Source organism: Fringilla coelebs, assembly GCF_963513975.1.
Source record: "Fringilla coelebs genome assembly, chromosome: 1".
Lineage (NCBI taxonomy): Eukaryota > Metazoa > Chordata > Aves > Passeriformes > Fringillidae > Fringilla > Fringilla coelebs.
The window spans coordinates 35435470-35457705 of NC_140028.1; the positions used below are offsets into that span (position 1 = coordinate 35435470).

The 22236-nt window shown below is 40.5% G+C and overlaps 1 protein-coding gene across 2 annotated transcripts in view; it reads left to right on the forward strand.

Annotated features, from left to right (window-relative positions):
- Positions 1 to 15145: 15145 nt before the first annotated feature.
- ARFGEF1 (ARF guanine nucleotide exchange factor 1) overlaps positions 15146 to 22236 on the forward strand; it is an 85550-nt gene continuing 78459 nt past the window's right edge. For both annotated transcript variants that reach the window (XM_084203832.1, XM_084203831.1), the window contains exon 1: positions 15146 to 15623. In XM_084203832.1, coding sequence (XP_084059958.1) covers positions 15500 to 15623 — 124 coding nt within the window. In that variant the 5' untranslated portion in view covers positions 15146 to 15499. The remainder of the gene's footprint in view (positions 15624 to 22236) is intronic.

The window sequence follows — 22236 nt, forward strand, 5'->3', positions numbered from 1 at the left end:
AATTAATGAAACCTTTTCCCCAGTTCTGACCAGAATAGCAAGTTAGGCTGAAAAGACATACAAACGAATCAGATAAAGTTGTATTTTAAAAAGAGGATTTTCAATTTTCTTGAATAATGCAGCTGTTAAAATCATGGCCATAGTTTTCAGGTGGCTTATTGTTTGCAGCATGTCATAACTGAAAAAAAAACATTTACAGCAGCCTTGAAAGCTGAGCAGAGATGTCTGACCTACTCACTATTTTATTTCCCTTGTTTCATTTTGCTTTGTTTCTAGATTGAAAAAATCTGTTGATTGGGCTGAATTGATGGAGTGCAGTCAAAAAGCTGAGTGTAAAGGATTTTTATGTGCCTAATGAGCTAGAAATAGCTACTTTAAAAAAATGAAAAGTAGCTTTGTCTATTTTAAGTTCTTTACACAGACTAATTGTTTCATGCTGTCTGAATTAAATTATCACATTCACAGGGAAGATCTATTGTTAGCTAGCCAGTTTTCTAAGGGTTAAAATAGTGACATACAGTGTTGTAGGAGAACCAGAGCTGCTCTTTGGCCTTTATAGCATAGAATCTGTACTTGAGCCTTCTTTAACAGGACAAATTTGCTCTATCATGCTACGTGCACCTCCATTTTTCTCTCTCCATTTCAAAAAAGAAATGAATACTGTCTGCTGGTGATGACTTCAAGCTATAAAAGACCCTAACTTTTGGTACTAAAATTAAAACCTGAACCTGTTAACATGTGTGAACTTCCCCACACACCTACACAGAGCCATTCACACACAAACAGTGTGTCTGGCTGCACAATGTGTACTGTGTGACGGTTTATGTAATGGTGTAGGTGCAATTCTTGGCAACCACAGGGCTTCTGATGGCAGGTAGCATGTGTTCAGCATCTCTCCTCTGCCTGCTGGAAGCACACATAAGTTCAGCTCATCTGGCCAGTTCCCTAAAAGCCCTTTCACACTATCTCACTGCTGCAACACAGGAAGTTCTCACTTCTGCAGCGTGTCTCTGTGGGTTAACTGCCTTGACTGCTGACAAACACACCATCTACAAGCTCCCCTCACGGCACACGTTGTGTGCTGCACCCTACAGAGCTCAGAGGTTGGCTTTTGCTATTATGAACATTAGGGCAGAGGCTGTCAGAGGGTGTTATGCCCCCTACTCCAAATGTAGATTGCATCCCAGAAAGCTTTCGTTACCTTGTGTGCAATGAAGAAGGTCCCATACCATTGCCCAGAGTGAACAAAGGGGTGTTGAGATTGTGCCTGGAAAGTCTGGAAGTGTTAAGGAGAACACTGGAGAGCCTACAGGCCTGTACTAACTACCACCAGGATTTTTGAAACTGCTTCAGCCCATGAACAATTCTTCTACACATTAACCATTTGCAGGAATACATTTTTAAAATAGTAACTTAAGACCAAAAAACACCTTTATCTTACACACATTAAATATTTTCTTTTGAAGTTTTTGTATTTATTTTAATTAGGTTTCTTTTTTGAGAAATCAAGTCTCTTGAGAGAAGCTGAGGTAGAAATAATATGAAGTTTCTGTCATGCTGAAGGCTATTTAGAGAGCCAATGGATGCAGCCCACTACCTGTCAAATATACACTTCCCAACACCACAGACAATAAGTGCAACCTTCAGCAGAGGCCTCAGCAGAGACCTTGCTGCAAACATGTCTGAAGACCAGCATATTCCTCAGACAGCAGTTTTGATGCAGACTGGCTAATGAATGTTGGGAAGCTTTTCTACAACACTCTCCTCTGGAGCTCAGAGTAGGAACATCACGTTTCCACAGCTGTCAGGACTGCACTTTTCAAAAAAACATTACTCTGTGTCAGAGTTTTAATGGAAAAAGGAAGGTCCCCGTTCATTTCACACTCCTCTGCACAGTGCCAGGGAAGGGCTCCTTTGCTGCTATGTCTGGCTGAAGATCCACTGGCACCCAGCCCATCAGAAACAGGGTTGTTTGAAATTGATGGAATCTCTGCCTTGTTTTTCTTTTGCCTTTATGAAAATCATAAACAACCCATTGGTGCTAAAGCTTAAATATGCACAAGAATAACTCTCTCTCTCATTTAGGAGTCTGTTGAAGGTCAAACAAAAAGGTGATTTCTTAAAAATTCCTTTTTGGATTCAGCAATTTCCATTCTGTTGAAAACTAACAGTTGTATGTACATGAGGGAAAAAATAATCCCAAAAGACAAATGATTAATGGAAAGTGTTATCTAAAACTAAACCAAGTACAGTATGTACCATCTTCATGGCCTAATTCTGAATGCACAGAGGAAAGGTGGGACATTTGGAGTATATTTCCTATTTTCACTTGGTATCAGGACTAAAAATAAGGGCAAAGGAGAGATGTCTATAACACAGAATAGACGAAAAGTCCAAATTAAGTAGCAAGACTATGCCCTAAGAGCAGCAGAGATTAACTAGTATAAAAAGGCATTTTTATTTTTAAACAGGAATAAAATCACTGAAGCACCAATACTTTGGAAAGATGAAAGAAAATAATGTTGAATAATGCTGATATTTGAAAAATCCAGAGCTGCTGGGTCAGATGACACACTGGGAGAGTGAACAGCTATCAGTCACCAAACAAATAGGTGGAAGAACAAAACTTAGAAAAAATTTGGCGAACAAGCAAAGATTAATCATTTTAGATTGGATGACACTCTGTGAGGAGAATAAAAATAACTTCATCCTGAATAAGTAAAGTAAACAGATACTGCCAGGATTATTTCTAAAAGTAACAAGCACAGAAGATGAGAAGGACACTAAAATGAAGAGAGTGACTTCTCTGTTCATCTGATGGTGTCAAAGCCCATAATCAAGCTTCTTTTACCTAAAAAATTACCTGCCTTTGGACTGCACCCATGAGGACAGTGTTAATTAATATTCAGCGATTTTGTAACATATTAATTTGGGTGTATGTAGATATTAGAAAGAGGTAAAAGCTATCTCTCTAGTATTGCTTACTACCTTACTTGGCAATACCAGCGTTTCCCTCTCCATGCAAGTTTACACTTTGCCTCTCCAGCTGTACATGTGGATAAAGCCCAACACAGCCAAGCCAGATTGGTAGCTGCTGTGTGAAGAAGCAGGGCAGTGGATTCTGTACAGAAGTAGCAGAAGTTGTTTGCATTATATTTGGGGGGTATTTCCACAAGAGAACATGCATAAGTACTATAGAACCATGGAGCTCTAGAGCTAGGCACTAGAAACTAAAAGAGGGTTAAGATTAGCTTCCTCTATAGAAAGTCTTGCTTGCCATAAAATTCATCAAAATATTGATCCCAGCGCATTTCTTCTTTCACTTTTCTTTAAACACCCATAATGCCATGCAGCAATGATTATTCTCAATTCTCCTGTATTTCAATGCACTTTCACAAGTACACGGCTTTTCAAGAACAGATTGATACCTGATAGCTGAATAGGATAAAGTTGCAGCACAACCAATATACAGTATGAAATTAAAGATATAATAAATTCCAAGCAAAAAGCAGCACTGCAACCCAGGAGATGAAATTTACACAGGAATGCTTCTAAGGAAGCCTTTCTTAGGCTTCCCTAAAGCTCGACAATGTGTATCTATTTAAATCACACTTCATGCTCAGATTCACTGGAGTACAGAAGCCAAGGCTGCAAGGAATGTGAAAACTATTGGATATGTATCATTTTACTTGCCATTCAGTGTGGGAAATTATTTTAACACAGCCAGAGTCAGTCTATTTGCCTAATATACACCTATTTTAGAAAGGAACAATCAATAAATAATCCTTAAATTCTGCAAAATTTGTTATACAAAAGAATATAACATATCAAGGCTCACACACATAGATCATGAACTCTCACTGTAGTTCACATTAGGTGTTCCCTGACAATTACATACACCACCATAAAAAAGATCCAAACCTTTAACAGCACAATCAGTATACTTGAGCATATTGACAAAAACTGGCAGTGATCCTACTGCCAAAAGCTTTACTTCATATTTCTGAGATATCCTAATAAATCTACCCATTCTTAATGTGTTGGATAAAAAAAACAGGTACCCTTGTACCTTCTGCTGGGGCATGGTAATGCAGGATACTAAAGAACAAAGAGGTGTTAGAGTTATAGGTTTACCAATGCTGCCATCCACATTCTGTTTTTCTGTATTCATTCTCTGGGGTGGCAGGCCTCAACTTTCACCTGTCTGGGAGAAAAATTTCATGGTCCTTCTGCTCTGAAGGTGGGATTTCACTCATCTGACTTCTATGTCAAAGCTATTTATCTAAACTAAGTCGACTTAGTTCCCTCTGTAGTTGGTAGAGAAAAATAAAGGATGTAGTGGATGACAGGTCACATCTACCTTAGACTTGGTGCCATCAGTACTGCTTGAGTTACTCATTAGATGTCAGTCTTCTTGCATAGCCAGAGTCAGCCTATGAGCCTTAAAAATAAATGTTATTTACTTTAGCTATAAATATTTGTCTAACAGAAAATAATGTCCACATAATCAGTAAACTGTCTATATGTATTTCTGCCACACAACTTTAACTCAGGCAGGCCTAATTTATTCAGCCACCACAAGTGAAGCCTGGCATCTCTCAGGTGCTGTGGACCATGAATGCTTCTCCTTTTCTGTCTCTTGTGTCTCTTTTAATCCCACCTGCTATTTTTGTTACTCTACATTCACATTTAATTTCTTCCTTTTATTTTGCTGGAGAGAGACCCAAAAATGTAAGAGCCTCCATAAATAACAATTAGCCATCTAACACTAATCTAATGAGTTAGCTGCTTGGTAAATTCCTCTTCTTTTTTTCCTGGACAGATTTTTTAGAAGTCAAACAAACGCTACTATACAGAACACAGAAAATACCAAAGACACATAGTATACCAGTACATGAATAATCAAGCATCACAGAGTATTCAGATTCTGTCATGGGGCAGTTCCAAATCTGTCACTGAAAATAGAAATTTCCAGGGCTGTTAAGACCTTGTGGATTTTACTCCAGCAGCTCCAGCAGCTGCCTGGCTGTCAGCTGCCTGCTGAATCCATAGTAAATGCCCCTGTAAACAGTCGGTCTTCTCTCTTAATAATCTCTTTTCCTTGTTTCTGATATTTAAAGGATACTGAGTTTAAAGTGAAAATGTTATCTTAATTTTTGTAAGAATGTATAAGAACTTCATGTTTGATGCAAATTATTAGTATCGGAGACTAGTAAACAAATATTCAAAGTAAGCTATAACTTCTTCAGCTTCCCACTGCAAAACTAATCTTTTCCTTGTAAAATTCAATACCTTCATTAGAAAGAAAACTCATTCTGATATTTTTTCTGAGCAAGTAAAATAAAGTGCAGTCACAGGTTGATGGTAAAACATCTATCAGAATTGCATGTGTGAAATAAATACTTTCTAGTAAATGGTATAGTAAAAGCAACCTCAGAATTTATGCACAGAATTAGTGACTACAGATTTTTGTATTGTGATTTTTTTAAATTAATGTTTTGCAATAAAATTTATGTTTGCAAATGCACCAGACTGGTTTAACACCATATTTCACAGAGTGACCACATTTATCAAATATGCTCAAATTGGCAAAGCTTGCCTATAAAACCTTACTGTTATCTCTTGGATTTTTAAACCAGAGCACAGTCAGCTTCCATGGAGGGCTCACACCTATTTCAAAGGACACAACCTCATTCTTATACAGTACACCGTGAATTTAAAGCAAATTTGCATTTTAATCTTCTACCTTTGATACAGCACCACAGTAAAAAGTGAAAATGGGAACTTAAACCTCCACAAACTCGGGGAAAATTCTGATGGGGTCTCATTTTATGTGACATGAATACTTCAAATTGCTACTATAAAGTAATGCATGATTGTGTACCCTCCTTTAAATATTTCTCCATGAACTATTATGCCTTAGGATTAAGGCAGCTATCTTGAAGGTACCATACATACTGCTGCACCAAAAAAAACAGAAATTCCAGGTGTCCATGCTGAATGTTCTGGTTTCTAAGTGTCCACACCAAGAGTGACCTTAATGTGAGAGAGCTCCCTGCTAGCATGCCTCATTTTGAAAAACTGCACCATGTTGTATCCTTCTTAGATATGTTTTCATGTCATTCGTTCACATTAACATCCTTGTTATTATTACCTTCTCCACAATAATAAATTATTTCTCTTCTAGAATGGTGAGCAAAAGAGAAGCAATGTGCTGACAAGAGTTTAAACCAGGAAAAGTTAAGGAAGAAGAAACTAATGAATAAAAGTAGCTTGTCAAGGGAGGATTTTAAGGATGACACCTGCAGTAATTCAGAGGCATGACCCTCATCCCATGTAGACCAATTCACGCTCCATGCTATAAACTGCTATTAAATAAAGCAACTTTTATTGCTAAATGTATCTAGTCCCAGAGCTAGCCAAGGAAGTAAGTTTGGTCCAGGTATGTATAAAACACCATAACGACTATCATTATCATTGATTTGCATTGTTATGTATCTATTACAAGGCCCTTGTAAAACTATCTGCTGCATGTCCCACAAACAAAATAATATGCCATAATAATAAATGAGCTTTGTACCAGCCCAACAATGTTTGACTTTCTTAGCTACAAAAATTATAAACTGAATTTAAAAGTAGTAGTACCAGTGGCACAGCAAAATTCTCTGATAGCCACTGTTCATTCTTCTGTATGGAAAGACTTAGAATTATAAAACATAGAAACAGCACAAAATATAAACCTCCAAATATCTAAACATAACCCTCCAGGTCTGCCTGGATCAAAACCCAGACAGCAGCAGCTTTCAATGTCATGAAAAACCATCCATCGTAAATACTGTGAAGCAGCCACTTCCGTTTTTCATGATCCAGACTGCACACCAGCTGTGACATTTGACTTGAAACTAGAAACATAATGGGAGCCTAATCAAAATTGTTGCAGGTGTTTCAAAATGTCTTGTAAAAATATTTGAGTACACACCTAGCAAACAGTTAGCTAACTGGCATATTAGAATGAATCACTGCAGTGCTTCTTTTATATCTTTCTTTTAGGCAAAAGTAGCTATTAACTTCCGTTCAATTTTATCTTTCAAGTTATTAATATTAAAAATCTTTCATTCATGTCATGAAGACCACAATTTATAGAGTATATGCTCAAACATCACTTACTGCATTTTTGACAGGAAATGACCCACTGCAGTTGCTGGAGGAAACAATCAGGCAGATTCAAAGCTCATTTCATGGCATTTAAAAGTGGTTATTGCCTCAGTCTCATTGTTTCACACCTTAATTCACATAACTTTTATGACCTCTCTATCTGAGTGTTTCAACACAGATATTAAAATACTTGGAAACCATCCTTGTTATTCATTTGACTTACCCTGCTCAGAGATTTAAGGGATATTTTTCTCCAGCTGAATTCCATTCAACTTCTCTCAGTTGATTTTCATTTTCAACTGTTCTTTTCAACTTCCGTTTTCAACTTTTCTTTTTATAATAGCTCATTGAAAGACATCTGCATAAACCTTTGAAAACACTCAAGTTCTAAAGTGCTACAGTGAAAATTCACCTCAGATCAAGGGGAAAAGAGGCATCCAGCATATAAAAATTAGACTAATACTTCATGCAGTCTATATCTAGACAATTTAATTACTAATCTGTAGGAAAACTCCACATGCTTTACGCTGATCATGTCACATCAGTCAAAAAGACCTTCAGGAGACTGAAGCTAGGATAGAAAGGTGAAACAGTTATCATTTTCAGTAAATGTTACTTTTCTCATCTGTCAGATTATTCCCAATTTTTCAACTGAAGATTAACAATGTGGGACAAGCTATATACTAGAGCAGTCCTTCCAATTACAGGTGTTTGAGGTGGTAACTAATTAACAAGGCTAATTAACCCACAGAGTAATCCAAGAAATCCATAATGGGAGTGACAGCATTTCCCAGGAAAATGGGCAATCATGTTGTGGCTTCCTCCTCTTCAATAGTTTCTCCTTAGAATCCAATAATAGTTCCTTAGTTATTTTATCTTCTGAAGTTGGCTGGGAGAAGCAGTAAATCAGGGGATCTTATGGCTAGATTTTCCCCACATTCTCCAAATGTCTTCTTTTGCAGTGTAAAGGTTCTCAGGAAACTGCCAGAGCTTTATATTCTTGCCATTTAGAGACAGAAATATTTGCCATCATGAAGGAGTCAATATTCTGGCTTGAATTTACCTTTGCATTTGCACAGTCTCACATACAACAATAACTGTATAGTAGCTTCATAGTTCAGGGTGAATATGTGCTATTCATCACTATGTTCCTCAAAAAGCACCCTCTTAAAAGTGTCCCAGAAAATCACCTTTTCAAACATCTTTAGGGCTGGTACAAACATAATCAGGCCCCTAAGTTAAAAAACTACCGAAGAAACTTTTAAAAAACCCTGTATGACCTTTTTTTAAAAAATGCATTTCCTTCTGTCTGTAAGATGGATACTTATACTCCTTCATTTACAGTATTAGGGAACAGAACACTGAGGTGCCATGGAAGCTGGGAACTCAACTATTCATCGGTTAGCAGGAGCAACATGCAGAAGAACAAGTAGAAAACTCCTAGAGGTAGGCTAGAAGAAAAGGTATTCCTGCAGAAAAAGAACTAAAAAAAGGAATCATATCCCATCAAATGCACTGGTATAACTTCCAGCATATAAATTCAAGCTACAGCCAGGGGCCTTTGATATCTTCTCACAGTTTTCAGCCACAATTCAAAACTTTATTCCATCAACCACAAGAGTCCGTATTTTTTCTTCACCGCTCTCCAACATTTTTCCTACATGTCACAAACTGACAAATGGCATGCTTTGCTAGGAGCGTGTTTCCTCACTTAGCTGTAGTATTAGGAATGTACTTCAATACAGCAAGAGTCCATATTTTTTAGCTTTAAGGTATGAATTTGTCACCTTGAAAGAGCCTCCTCACTGTGATGGATGTTTATTTTCCTACTGGTCACTCCCGGGTGTTATATGCTTTTGTACAAATGTTTGAAAAAAAACTACCTACAGGTGCATATTCCCTCTGCTAACAAACACTTGCTTTTTTTCTCATTCAGTGCAACAGTAGATATACTGCAACCTGTTAGAATACTCACTCTATGAACAAACTGACCTCTTCAGTTCCAGAATTTATGCAAAGAAAGCCCAAAACAACATAAAAACTCTTAAAATATTGAAGTCCATTTATGGTGAGCGTATCTCTTGCAGTTTGGTTGACAGACTGTGATCCTTTGCATACACTGAATATTCTGGATTATGCTTCACCTAATTTTAAAAGGGTGGCAGCCCTATGAGTGCATAAAGGGACTGAGAGGAATGCTTGGTTTCTACCTCTGTATTACACAATCAAGCACCACCAGCAGACCTGTTAAATCTTATGCATGCAGTGAGAATCTTGGAAACTTCTCCACCAAGGTCCCTGCAGTTGAGAACATAATCACAGCTTTTCTCCTGTTCCAGGTTCCCATCTGTCAGATCCATCTGGACTCTGATCCATTACGCACTGATTATCTGCATCTGGTACATGAAAACAGGATGGGAACAGATGCAAAGTACTATACAGGAGCTAAAGAAGGTGACAATTGAGCCACCACAATTAAAGGTTCATATGCAGTGGCAGGAATGCACTAGTCCTATCTATGGACCTACCCATCCTATATATGGGGTTACATACAGAGAGTAACATCCTATATTTGGGGTTATATACAGGGCTGAGTGCTCTCTTGCACCATGGAAACAATCAAGAAAACTTATACTAAAAGGAGTAGTTTAAACCATACTTTAAGTTGGCACGCACCAATATTGTTGCAATTAAAAAGGCAAAAAAACCCAAACAAAATAACCCCAAAAAACAACAACAAAACCCCCCCCCCCCCCCCAAAAAAAACAAAATCCAGCAAACAACAACAACAACAAAAAAAAAACCAAAAGCACAAAACCAAAAAAACAAACCTTCTTACTTATTTTTGTGTTCCTGTTCTTTTGCTATCCATGCCCCTGAGCTAACACAAACATCTGTGAGGTTGCGTGTTAAATTGTGATCTGAAATATATCTGGATTCAAAATAGTCTATTTCTTGTTAGGTTAATTTCAATCTAAGTAAATTCTGAATATAATTCAGCACATTAATCACCACACAGCAATGCAAATGCTTACACTGACAAAGAAAGTAGGAAACATTTAGGTAGGAGCAGGAAGGATTGCATCTTCTAGTAGTAGATCTGTCTTATTCTAACTTAAAGTGATCACAGTCTAATTATCACTGTGCTGTTTCAAAGCTCATCAAGATGATTTAAGAAGACAGTGCCACCACAAGCAGCAGTCCTCCTCATCACCCACATTCCCCACTTCCTTTCTTGTGTAAGATTTACTGAATATTCAAGTCTGATCAATTCAGTGATCCCACTGAAAACTTACTTTCTTGTAAAATTGATTTTTGACTGAACCACAGGTGAATAACTGATGGCACAGTTACACAGCTGGACCAACACAAGAAAGTGGATGGGAGCTCAGACAGGTGAAAGAGTTCCCTTTGGGAGGCAGAACAGCTGAAAATCATTAGATTTTTCTAAGCATGAAACTTCACTTTTACTATTCCCTTTTACTGCTCATCTGACTTTTAAGCAAAGGCGTCTAGTCCTAGCTTATCAGCATTTTTAAACAAGCACTACATACAATTGTGGTACATAAAGCCAGCAGAAGCAGTTGCTAATTGTTCCCTCTCAAATGGAAAGTTCTCTACAGTTTTTTACTAAACAAGTATCTAACGCTCACTCAAAACAGTTAAAATATATGAAACAATATAAATAGCTTCCAGAATATTCCAATTAACTGACAAATAAAAATGTACTAGATAGTAATTTTTGCAGTGTTTCTCAAATACACTTTTTTTCTCCTGTGTTGCTCTATCTTTAAATGTTAAGGCTCCATGAAAACAGTGATGGTTTTGTGCTTTAGGGCATACATACCACATGCTTCTTTTAGGTTGAACAAAAAGCATTTCTCAGGTTTGATTGGACAACTATAATATTTCATACATCATGTTGCCAGCAGGCTTAGCAGTTTGAGCAAAAAAAACCAATAAACAGTCCTTTTCCATATCTTCAGGACTTCAGCAGTGAAATAGGAATCTCTACAGCTATGAGGATTACAGTTCTTTGGTCAGACATCTACTAGTAAAGCAAAGATCTGCACGCTGAAACCAAAACATTTCAGGCATTAGAATCTGTACACAAAAAGCATTTTGGATTTCTTTCCAAGGCACTGCTGTCCTAAGGCATCATCTGTTACTCAGGGCTCTGTAGCAGGCCTAGTCCTGTTTAATGCCTTTATCAACAATCTGGACAAGGGAATTAAGTGTACCCTCAGTCACTTTGCAGAAGACCCTGAGTTGGGTGGGAGTGTTGATCACCTGGAGGGCAGGAAGGCACTGCAGCTCTGGACAGGCTGAATCAATGGGCCAAAGTGAACTTTTTGAGGTTTAACAAGGCAACAAGGCCAGTGCCAGGTCCTGCCCTTGGGTCACGACAATCCCATGCAGTGCTACAGGTTTGGGGAAGCATAGCCAGAAAGATGCCTATTGGAAAAGAACCTGGGGGAGCTGCTCGACTACAGCTGAACTTGGGCCAGCATCTGCCTGGGTGGCCAAGAAGGTCACTGGCTTAGTGTGGCCAACAGGACCAGGCAGTGATTGTCCCCCCGTACTTGTGTTGAGTTCTGAGCCCCTCACTAGAGAGAAAGGCATGGAGGTGCTGGAGCATGTCCAGAGAAGGGCAAGAGAGCTGGCGAAGGGTCTGGAGCACATGTCTTGTGAGGAGCAGCTGAGAGAGCTGGGATTGTTCAGCCTGGAGAAAAGGAGGCTCAGCAAGGCCCTTATCACTCTCTACAAATACCTGAAAGGAAGTTGTAGCCAGGTAGGTGTCAGGCTTTTCCCCAAGTAACAAGTAATAGGACAAGAGGAAACATCCCCAAGTTGCACCAAGAGAGGTTTAGATTGGATATGAATAGAAATTTCTTCACCAAAAAGGTTGTGAAGCTTTGGAACAGGCCTCCCAGGGAAGTTGTTAAGTCACCATTCCTGAAGGCATTTAAAAGGCATGTAGATGTGGCGCTTAAGGATGGTTTAGTGGCGGAATTGGCAGTGCTGGCTTTACAGTTAGGTTCAAAGACCTTAAAGGTCTTTCCCAACTTAATCTAGTTAGGGATCCATGTAAGACAAATACTCTAAATCTTCACCTTTTCATTCTCATGAGTTTTCTCCTTCTCCTTTCACTAGAGATAAACCACTAGCTTTTAAAGTAATCAGCAAAGAGTTAAACACATTCCGTTTAGTCTCGGTAACAAAATCTTCCCTCAAAATGCTTCCTCAAACTGCATAACTTTTTTTATAATTGACCAAACATTATTTTAGTAGCTGGCTCACCTACTAAATTAAGCTGTTATAACAACTAACTTTATTCAAAGCACTGGGAGCCAGTACACAAGGTGATCACCATTCATATCTTCTCCCTAAATGAATGCATGGGACTTTTTCTCTCCAATGCATACATAATATTCCCCCTGGGATTTCCATCCTTATTGACTCAGCTTTGGGAAGGAAGCTGAAAGTTAACCTACTGGACAGGGGATTTACAATAAGATCTCCCTGTGCAACTTCAGAAGCAGGCTCTACACTGTGGCAGAGTTTAGGTAGTGTTTTCTTGTGACTAGAATGTAGATGTAGATTACCAGCTGTGCCAAGTAACAAATTGAATCAACAGAGTAGTGGTTTGAAACTGAGAACAGAATTTGAAGATTCAAACCAAATTTAAAAATACCCAAACCAAAACAAGCATTCATATTAGAGCAGAAATGAAAGACATGGAACTGAGTCTCTTTTTGACAGGTCTTTTTCTCCAGATGCTTCAACAGTAATTCGATATGCTCAACTAAAACACATTTTACATGTAAAATTATCTTGTGTGCAGAATATGAAAATAGACGTTAATATGAACAAAACCGATAACTGCAGTGCTCAGTGCTCTTTACATGCAGATACCCTTTTCCTCATATTGCAAGTCTATTTCTGCTAAATGGACTGTGAAAATCAATAGTAAACTCCATTTGCTAAATAACTTGTAAGCCCTGACTTAGCTAAAGGAATCTGGACTCAAATGATTTGTGCAAACCTACCACCAAGAACTCCATGGAAATTCTTAACTTCTGCCATGTGGTCACTGGCAGGCAGCTTTGAAAGATCAAAGTAATTTTGAGATCTCCATTTTTGAACTTGCACCTATGCATTAAAAAAGAAAAATATATATTTAGTTGATAGGCAAATGGTTTTCCCTAAATAAATTACTAGAAATAATTCAAGTATCCTTAGCAATTTTGCTGCTGAAGACACGGTCTTTTGAATAAATCAACACAATCTGAATACGGCCTTTTTTCAGGAATCAATGTGCTTGGTGATCTGACTGCTAACTCTCTCATAAAGCTGTCATAATGCTAAAATCAGATGCACCCTCTTATTATTTTCTGTATTGTTTATCAGCTGGGTGGCAAAATAGCCAGGAACCAGAAAAAGCCACTGGAACAAATACAGTAATTTCAGCAGAAGAAGTGTTTTGCCCAAACATATAAGTCTTGCATTCACCTCTAGCTTTAGCAGGATTCCTGGTCCAGTGTGTTCCTTAAAAAGTCAAATAGAGGTACCTGTAAGGCATCAAGTCACTTTGGCACACATAATTTCTCATTTGGGAAACAGGGTTAAGCAACCCTGGGCAGCATTAGCTGCCTCTGCACTGGGGAGCTGACAGCACTGTAACTTTACTAATGCAGTGACAATGGCTCCATTGTACATAAGGAAACAGGCGCTCAAACAAACTCCTTACAAGGCCTTAGCACACTGGCATGACAGCCTGGGCAAACTCTCTTAAATGCTCCATGAGGAATGTGTCGGGATTAATTTCTGAAGGTTGTATTCCTGACTGATACAGCAGGACCACAGGAATGAAGAAAAGACTGGGAAGGTTTGCTGAATGCTGCATGAGGAATGTATCAGGATTAACTTCCAAAGGTTGTGTTCCTGACTGATACACAAGAACCACAGGAATGGAGAACAGACTGAAAAGGCTTGCTGGGGGATAACCTCTTTCTAGTATGCTGGCTCTGTCCTCAGAGGTGCCCCCTGGTTTCCACAACCATCCCTCCTTTCTGCACACTGATGCTATACCCTTGTCCCATTCTGCTTGAAAGGTACATCTAAAACTTCTGCTCTTTCACTTCCAGATTAATTTCTAAGATTTTTTTTAAACTAAACCAGACCTGCCTTCAGTTAGCGCCAAATTCGACTTTTAAATACTAGTACACTAGTACTCCTGAGTGCAAAAGGTGGTCCTGCTATGTTTTTGCCGCTTACCAGTTAGGAAGGGTCGACCTGAGCTTTTTATTACTTTTTCCAATGCTCTATACTCCTAGTGCACGTGCAGTGGGAAGAAACGCGGGACGACAGCGCTTTAGTTAGAGGATGCAGGCGACAGAGGAAGGGCACCACGCGAACCTGCAGGTGCAGCGCCCCTCTGCACCCCAGGAGCTACAGGACCAGGCGGGGAGGGCTGAGGAACTGCCCCGGGGAGCCCGCACACCTCCCACGCCCCAATGCGCTTCTCCCGTCGTTTCTCCCTGGGTGCCGGGGGCGGCTCTCCCCTCGCTCCCCGGAGCCAGAGCCCCGGGTGTTTCTCGTCAGGGAAGGCAGCCGTGGAGGGAGGGCAGCTCCTCCCAGGGAGACCCCTTGCCCCAGCCAAGCCCGCCCTTTAGGAGCAGGTGGCGCATCCCGGGAGAGCCTTCCTCCTCCTCCGTCTCCTCCTACACCTCGTAGCGCTGGTGGCCCGGAAGGGAAGCCCTGCCCCTCCTCCGCATCCAGCTCCCAGGTGGCAGCGGCCATCTCCGTGCGTCCCTCTTCGCTGCCTCCCGCGGCTCCGCTCCACCTGTAGCGCGGCCGCGGGGCGGGCAGAAGCCGACTGCCCCCCGCCCTCCCGCTTCCCTCCGCCCGCCCTGCCTCCCGGGACACGGCCGCCGCTTCCTCCCGCTCCGGCTGCGGCCCTGACGTCGCTTCCTTCCAACATGGCGAGGGCAGGTTGTTGCTGCGGCCGCCGCCGCCGGTGCTGATGGAGGCGGGCGCGGGCCGGGGGCGGCTCGGGGACTGACGGGCGCCGTCCGCGCACACTCGCATCGGGGGCGGGAGGAGAAGGGAGGAGAAGGCTTCGTCTTCCCTTAGCCGCGGGGGTTGGCTGCCGGCGCCGCCCGGGCCCACCCCAGCCTCCCCCGGGGGAGCCGCCGAGCGGGTGTCGGGACGCCCTGCGAGGGAGCCCTTCCCCCGCGGCCGCCGCGGCCCCTGGCAGCGCTCCCGGTGGGAGAGGCCGGTGCCCCGCTCTCACTTCCCCGCTCCACCCTCCTCCTCCTCCTCTCACGGCTCGATCGCGCCCATGTATGAAGGGAAGAAGACGAAAAACATGTTTCTGACCCGGGCCCTGGAGAAGATCCTGGCCGACAAGGAGGTGAAGAAGGCGCATCACTCCCAGCTGCGCAAAGCCTGCGAGGTGGCGCTAGGTGAGGCGCAGCCCGGGTGGGCAGGGAAGGGGCGGCCAGAGGTCGGGGTGTGCTTCGGGGCCCCCTTTGCCTGTGTGTGTTTGTGTTGCGGGGGGGCTGTGAGGCTTCTGAGGGAACGAGGCAGAGGGGCTGCCCGGCAGGAAAGGGTCGGGGGCGGTGTGGTTTGCGGGCTGAGCCCTGGATAGCCGTGGTTTGGGTCGTGCAGCAGAGCCCCCCGGAGGTGTGGGCGCCTGGGCTGCGGGCGAGCATCGCCCCTCGCCGGGAGCGGCCCCGTGCTGACAGCAGCGGCGAGGGCGCTGCGGCGCCCGCCGGGCTCTTCTCCTCCTCCTTCCCTCTTCCTCCTCCTCCTCCCCGCTCGCAGGATGAATAGGCAGACACGGAGCTGAGCTGACCTGGAAGCAGACGGCCGGCGGGGAGGGAGCAGGTGACAGGCAGCGGTGAGGGCGGAGGGACGGGTGAGGAAGAAAGGGTGGCGGAGGGCGAGAGACAATGACATGGGGCCATGTCTGGAGCTGGTGGCTCTTCGGAGCCGGGAGGAGGGCTGGAGAGGGAGAGGATGGTCCGGGAGATGTGCGAGGGAGAGCCTTAGGCGAGTCGTTCCTGGTGGAGAAACAGCTGATGGGGAAGAGAGCTTCCTTCATGCATGGCAGAGCTGGAGCGGCCACGGATGATAACAGAATCACAGAGTTGTTAGGGTTGAAAGGGACCTCTGGAGATGATCTAGTCCAACCCCCATGTTGTTGGATTCCCAAGATGTGGGAGCGTTTACTTCTTCGGGCCGAAGGAGGGGTGTTGGGTGTGTAGTGCAGCTGTGTCAGCGCCGCCTCGTCTGGAAGCGTGAGGGAAGTACCGGTGCTGGAGAGTACAAAGCACATGTAGGCATCCAATTACCGGCAGCTTAAGAGGGCAACTTGGGCTTCATGATTCTGACATGATGAGCGCAGGCGGGCCTTGACCCTATGTGGCAAAATACTGACAATACTTACTGAACGACTTCTAGAGAAAAATCTTTTTCGTTGAAGTAAATGGATTATGTCCCTCCCTTTCTGGTGTAATTGTTTCTGTTTTGGAGATAATTATCTTGATTTTGAACAGTAATGTCTGATTAAATGGATTTGTTTGATGAGATAACATTAAATTGAAACTTGCTTGTTTTAAAAATGAGTATAAGTAATTTGAAGTTGTTCCCTTGTCATTCTATTAATTCGTATGTTAGTGCTTACTTTTTTTTTAATTAAAAAACCCCATCCTTTTCTTGATTTCTTTGTCCGTGAAAGATCCTGACAAAGGGAGGGGCAGAAATAACCATACTTAAGCTATTTATTTCTTCTGAGTTAAAATCGATGTGAAACAGGTTTTTTATTACATTTTTCATATATCACTAGAGCTTTTAGCAATAATCCTATGATTTATGCAGATGAGATTGAATTGATAACCCTTTGGCCCTTCTGTTGACTTCAGACTGTGCATTCAAGTTAGAAATAAAATAGAGAATTGTTTTTTTTTATTGTGAACTGAATTTCTGTCAGGTCTGTATGTCATCCATAGAATTAGACACTGGTATTAATCTTGTGTTTCTGCCATACTTTATTTCAGTAGCTTGATTTATCTTAAGTATCATCCAGATCCCTCCAAGCATGGCTTGATTGTGTTCCACAGATTATAAAGCAAGCTCTCTAGCCTGTACAGTCTGCCTCTTGTGTCATGTAAATTGATTTGTTTGAGGAGACCCTCAAGCACACATCCCAGTGGTTTCTATCCTACAGCTTCATTGAATCCTTCTTCTGTGGATCTGATTGGGGCTTAAACAGGAAAACAATGTGATGTGGATATTAAAACCATTAAGGCAGGAAAGAAGAAATGGGAGGCTGTGTGTAATACCTTACATATATACAGGGGCTTCATGAGCTTGAAAAATATCAGACATGGTGTTTTTCTGTAGAAAAGCCTCTAACTACTATAGAGGCAGATTGATTTTTTTTGTTTGTTGTTTTTTGGTTGCAGCACAACAAAATACAGTTGGTGATTGTAAATTTAGCATGGTCCATTGTCTGGTTTTGTGCATGAACAGAAGTGGCGATATGTAACCCCTGAGTAGAGTAGTGCTCATGTCTATCTATAAGAAAATTTTTGGAGAAAAGTCCATATCACCCATGTTTGACACAGAGTACAGTTAGCTGTTAAAGCTGAGTTATGATTTTTGTAGCAGTGTTTGAAATAGGATACATGTGTTGTGCTCTGTTCCTTTAGCTCCTTGTCTGTTCAGACTACAGCTGGGTGCTTCTTTGCCATCTTAAGCAAAGCTTATGGATTTCTTACTGCTTTATTTTGAAGAGCAGCAACATTAATGATAAAACACAAGTAAAATTGTAATTTAGAGTTGAATTTAATTTGGTGCTAAGTCTGGCAAAGTCTAATTTTAGGGGTTTTTTTTTATGGTAGTTAAATAATAAGTAGCTTTTAAAAATCATGGCAGTACTTTCATATCTCCAAATCCATATCTTCCAAATCAACATCTTTCTTTTCAGTGTGAATATTTGATTAGTCGTCACTGAAGGTATCTGTGTGCTCCATTAAGACCTTTTTTTCCAGCTGCCTGACTGTAGTAAAATGTTGCTTTTTATTTACTGCTAATAATAGGTCAGATGTTCTAACTAGTAGTTGTTACTAATTCAGACTTTTTTTATTTCATTCTCTAAAGTCACTATTTACATAGTTTTATATTATTTGTATAAAATGATCTGCTATTGAAGTATTTGAGAAACAATGATCAGAAATACAGTATCCCTGTGCAACAGGCAAAGTAATAGTAGCTCTGCTTTTTAGATTGAATTTAGCAAGCAATATTTTAAGAACCTTTAATGCCCTCCCTTTGTCATTTTTAACCCCCATATATTTTCTTATAAATCTGTTGCATTCCATTAAGATTATACATCATCTATTTTTAATTTGTGAGTCTTAGGGAGAAAAACCTTGCAACATTCCAGTCCTTGGTAGTTTGACCTCTGAACAGGTGTTAAGATGAGGTCCTTGTAGTATGACCATTTTTCCAGTGATTAGAAGATAAGAAAGCAAAATATTAAATAAGTAACACAACCTGAATAATTGATGTTCTTTAGCTTTTTAACAGGGATGAAATTAAACCTGATACATGTATTTGATGATTTACCAGGTAGTGTCTGGGTTTATACAAACAGTTGAGTTTAATTTAACTTTGTACTTTCTGAGATGGTTTTTCTCTATGTGGAAAACACAAGATTTATTTAGTCTCCTAATGAAGTACAGTTAATTTAGAGCTTTGTATTGTTTGCATTCATAACAACTACTCAATCTGTGTAAGAAATGAGTTTATCCTTGAAATTGTGCGCTTGCAGAAGGCATGAGGCAGCAAGGTATCAGAAGGATTACTGGATTTAGAAGCTCCTTTTCCAGTGAGTTACCTCCACTGCTGTTTCTGTATTGTTTTTTTAGCCATGCTACAGTCTAGGAAACCTTATTGTAAAAATGCTGTGTTTGCATAAACAATGAGAGGTCTTGGGGGAAAAAATCCTCATCTGAACCTAAAGTTTTTAATAGATTGAACAAAAACTGTTAGTGCTTCATGTCAAAATCTGGAGCATGGATTTGTCTGCCTGAAAAGGCAGTTTCAGAGCACTAAGCTGGGCTACCAGAATGCCCTGCTTACCAGAATGCCAGAAAGTCTGCTAGTTTAACTGCAAATCAGGAGTCAACTCTCCCATAAAACTCCAAGCCACAAGTGATATAAAATGATACAGATAGTATGTATCATTTAAAGACATGTACTTTAAAGAAAATTATGCATATACTGCCTGGAGTTCTGGAGCTACCAACTGAAGAGCACCAAAACTTAGTTCTAAAAGGTTCTTTAGTGCTCTTTGTATTGTTTATTTTAGTCTGTCATGCAAAGATCTTGCTCTATGATGTAGTGGTCTCATGCAGAGTGAAAGTAGCATCTCTGTTCAGTTTGTGCTGCCTTTATGGGTGTGTGTAGGATGATAGAGCAGTGGGCTATAGTTAAGCATTTAGTTTTTCTGGAAACAGGTAATGCTTGGAGTAGAACTAACCTAGGGATGTGAAGGTTCATCTGTCCTTATCTGTGCAGGTCTGCAAATGACCTCTCACCTACTTAAGTTTTTCTGTCTCCCTTTTTACCTTTCTTAGTTTCATCTTGCATCCTTTGCATATACAAGCAGTTGTGATACATGAGAATGAGTGTGGTTAATAGAAATTGTGTTGAGAATGAGTGTGGTTAATAGATATTGTGTATCTGTAGGAAACTCTGGGTGCATTGGAAAATACCTTCCTACACTATAATGAACAAGTGTGTTTTGAATGCCATAATTGTGTGACTGCACCGAAATTAATTTTACTGGAGAAGTTGTGGATGAGCTAAATTCCTGTCTGTATTTTGGATGGTGCTGTTCTTGGTAGGCTGCCTTCTATTTTTCATGAAAACTAGTTGTCCTTTTGTAGAAGCTGAAGGTCAGAATTTTTGGAGTTTTTTCTTTGCTGAATGCAAAGAAATTGGTGTTGTAGTATTGTGTGTTGTCTTCATGTGCTATAGGCATTTATTTCCACAAGCTACAAGTCACTATTGTCCATGAAAAATTTTTTTCTGGTTGTAATTGTCCTTCTGAAAATCTTGTTTGTGAGCAAGGAGGATAAATGGAGATTTCATCCTAGAAAAAACCAAGATATATGTGGTTTTTTAAAAAACTAAAACCCCTGAAAATTGCAGCTGCCCTTCCCTCTTTTTGCTTGCTTTACTGAGCTTGGGCTTTAACTAGCAGCCTTTCAGTGTAGATAAAATTTCGTTTACTTTTGCAAAGGTTTAAAACTTGGCTTGGTAACAGTAAGGTTTGGTTGGCCCTATAAACTGTTTTCCAGGTTGCCTTCAGCATGTGATATGTAAAGTGCTGTTTATGTAGAGTTTGTGGGGATAATTTGAGGAAAGTTGTGCGTGTTTAGCTATTTTGTTGTTTCAGATGTAATCAGATCTTGGCTGTGCAGAGTGACAGTGCTGATGAGATTTAATCCTTTTTGAGAAAGAGGTGTCTGACAAGGTATATCTAAAAACACTTTTCTAGAAAACATGGTGGATTGTATCTAGGTCAGTAAAATGTTAATGGAGGATGAATATCAAATACTTGGGTTTTGTCTTGGAAGATAAAAATAGCATTTCTTTTAGGTAACTTTGACTTTATCCTGAAATATGTGTTCAGTTAAAGCCTTTAATATTTTGAAAGTTTGAACATTGATTTTCACGATCTTTTAAAATTTATTCTTGAAAGACTTCAACATGTCTTTGTGTCACAGGACAGCTTTTAAATACCTGTGTTCTGCTGCATGTTTTTAGAGCCTTAATTAGAATCTTGAAGCTTAAAATGAGAAGTTGTTGCCTTGTGACCAGAATGCGTCTGTTCCTGTAAGAACTACCTTTACTGTCTTGGGGGCCTTTGGTCTAGTTGATTTTTCTTCCTATACCCTTTGTAGTGTATAACCGTTGTGATTGTAATATTTTCCTTTTTTCTCTTGGTTCTTGTTTACAGCTAACCACTGTGTCATTCATTCAGGATGACAACTGTGTCTGTTCTTATGTGTCCTCTTCATATACAAATAAAAAAACTGTTGAGATCAGTTGTATATTCCAGACTTTCTGGAATCCTTCAGAAAGCAGTCAATATTGAGATAGCATTTTGATAAGATGTTCTAAATATGTAAACTTGTGCAGTTGTCAGGAAGGATTTTGATGTTTATGGGTGTTTATAAAGAGGGAGGCATCAACCATTGGTGTTCTAGTCAGTCTCTCCTGTTCTTGGCAAACATCCTGGGTGAAATCATAGACTTACAAAGATGAGTAAGGCTTTCCTTTCTTGGGGGGCACTTAGCTGTCAGTTTGGGGGTTTTATTGGTGCTGATACTTCTATCAGGTTGCTGATTAGTGTGTACTTTAAATGAATGCTGCCAGGAGCTTGGGAAGCAAGACCTGCAAACTTGCCCATGACTCTTACTCTGTTCTGCAACAGCTAGTGGTAGATCAGTGACTCGAATAGGCAGGGGAAAAGAGTTTTGGGTTTTCTATATCCAGCTGGAAGGCTTTCCTGTATGATGTGTAAATTGGTGGTTTGCAGGAAGAAAATATTCTGGTCTGTAAAAGACAGCTACTGTCAGTTGAGCTTTGTAGGCTGAAAGGACCTGAGAAAGAGCTCTGCAGATTTCAAGGAAGAAGGGAGATATAATGGAAATACAGCTGAGTAAGAACTTTGATAATTTTTATCTGTAAAGGAGGCAGACCTTTACTTTTTGTGTTTAAAAGGCAGAAATAAATAGCTGTGCTAGTCAGATGCATACAGACATAGTTCAGTTAGCCTGTAGTTCTGTCCTGTAAGTAAGAAGTAGAAGAAACTATAAGTTATACCTTGGCAAAACAGACCTTTAAGAAAAATCACATACAAGAGGTCTCCAAACAACCAAGGAGAACATAAAATGCTTCTGTAGGATTTTATAGAAAGAGAATATTGTACAAGGATAATTGAACAAATAGTAGCTTGTGTTTCTATGAAAAGCACTTTATGTGGTAACCAAAAATGAA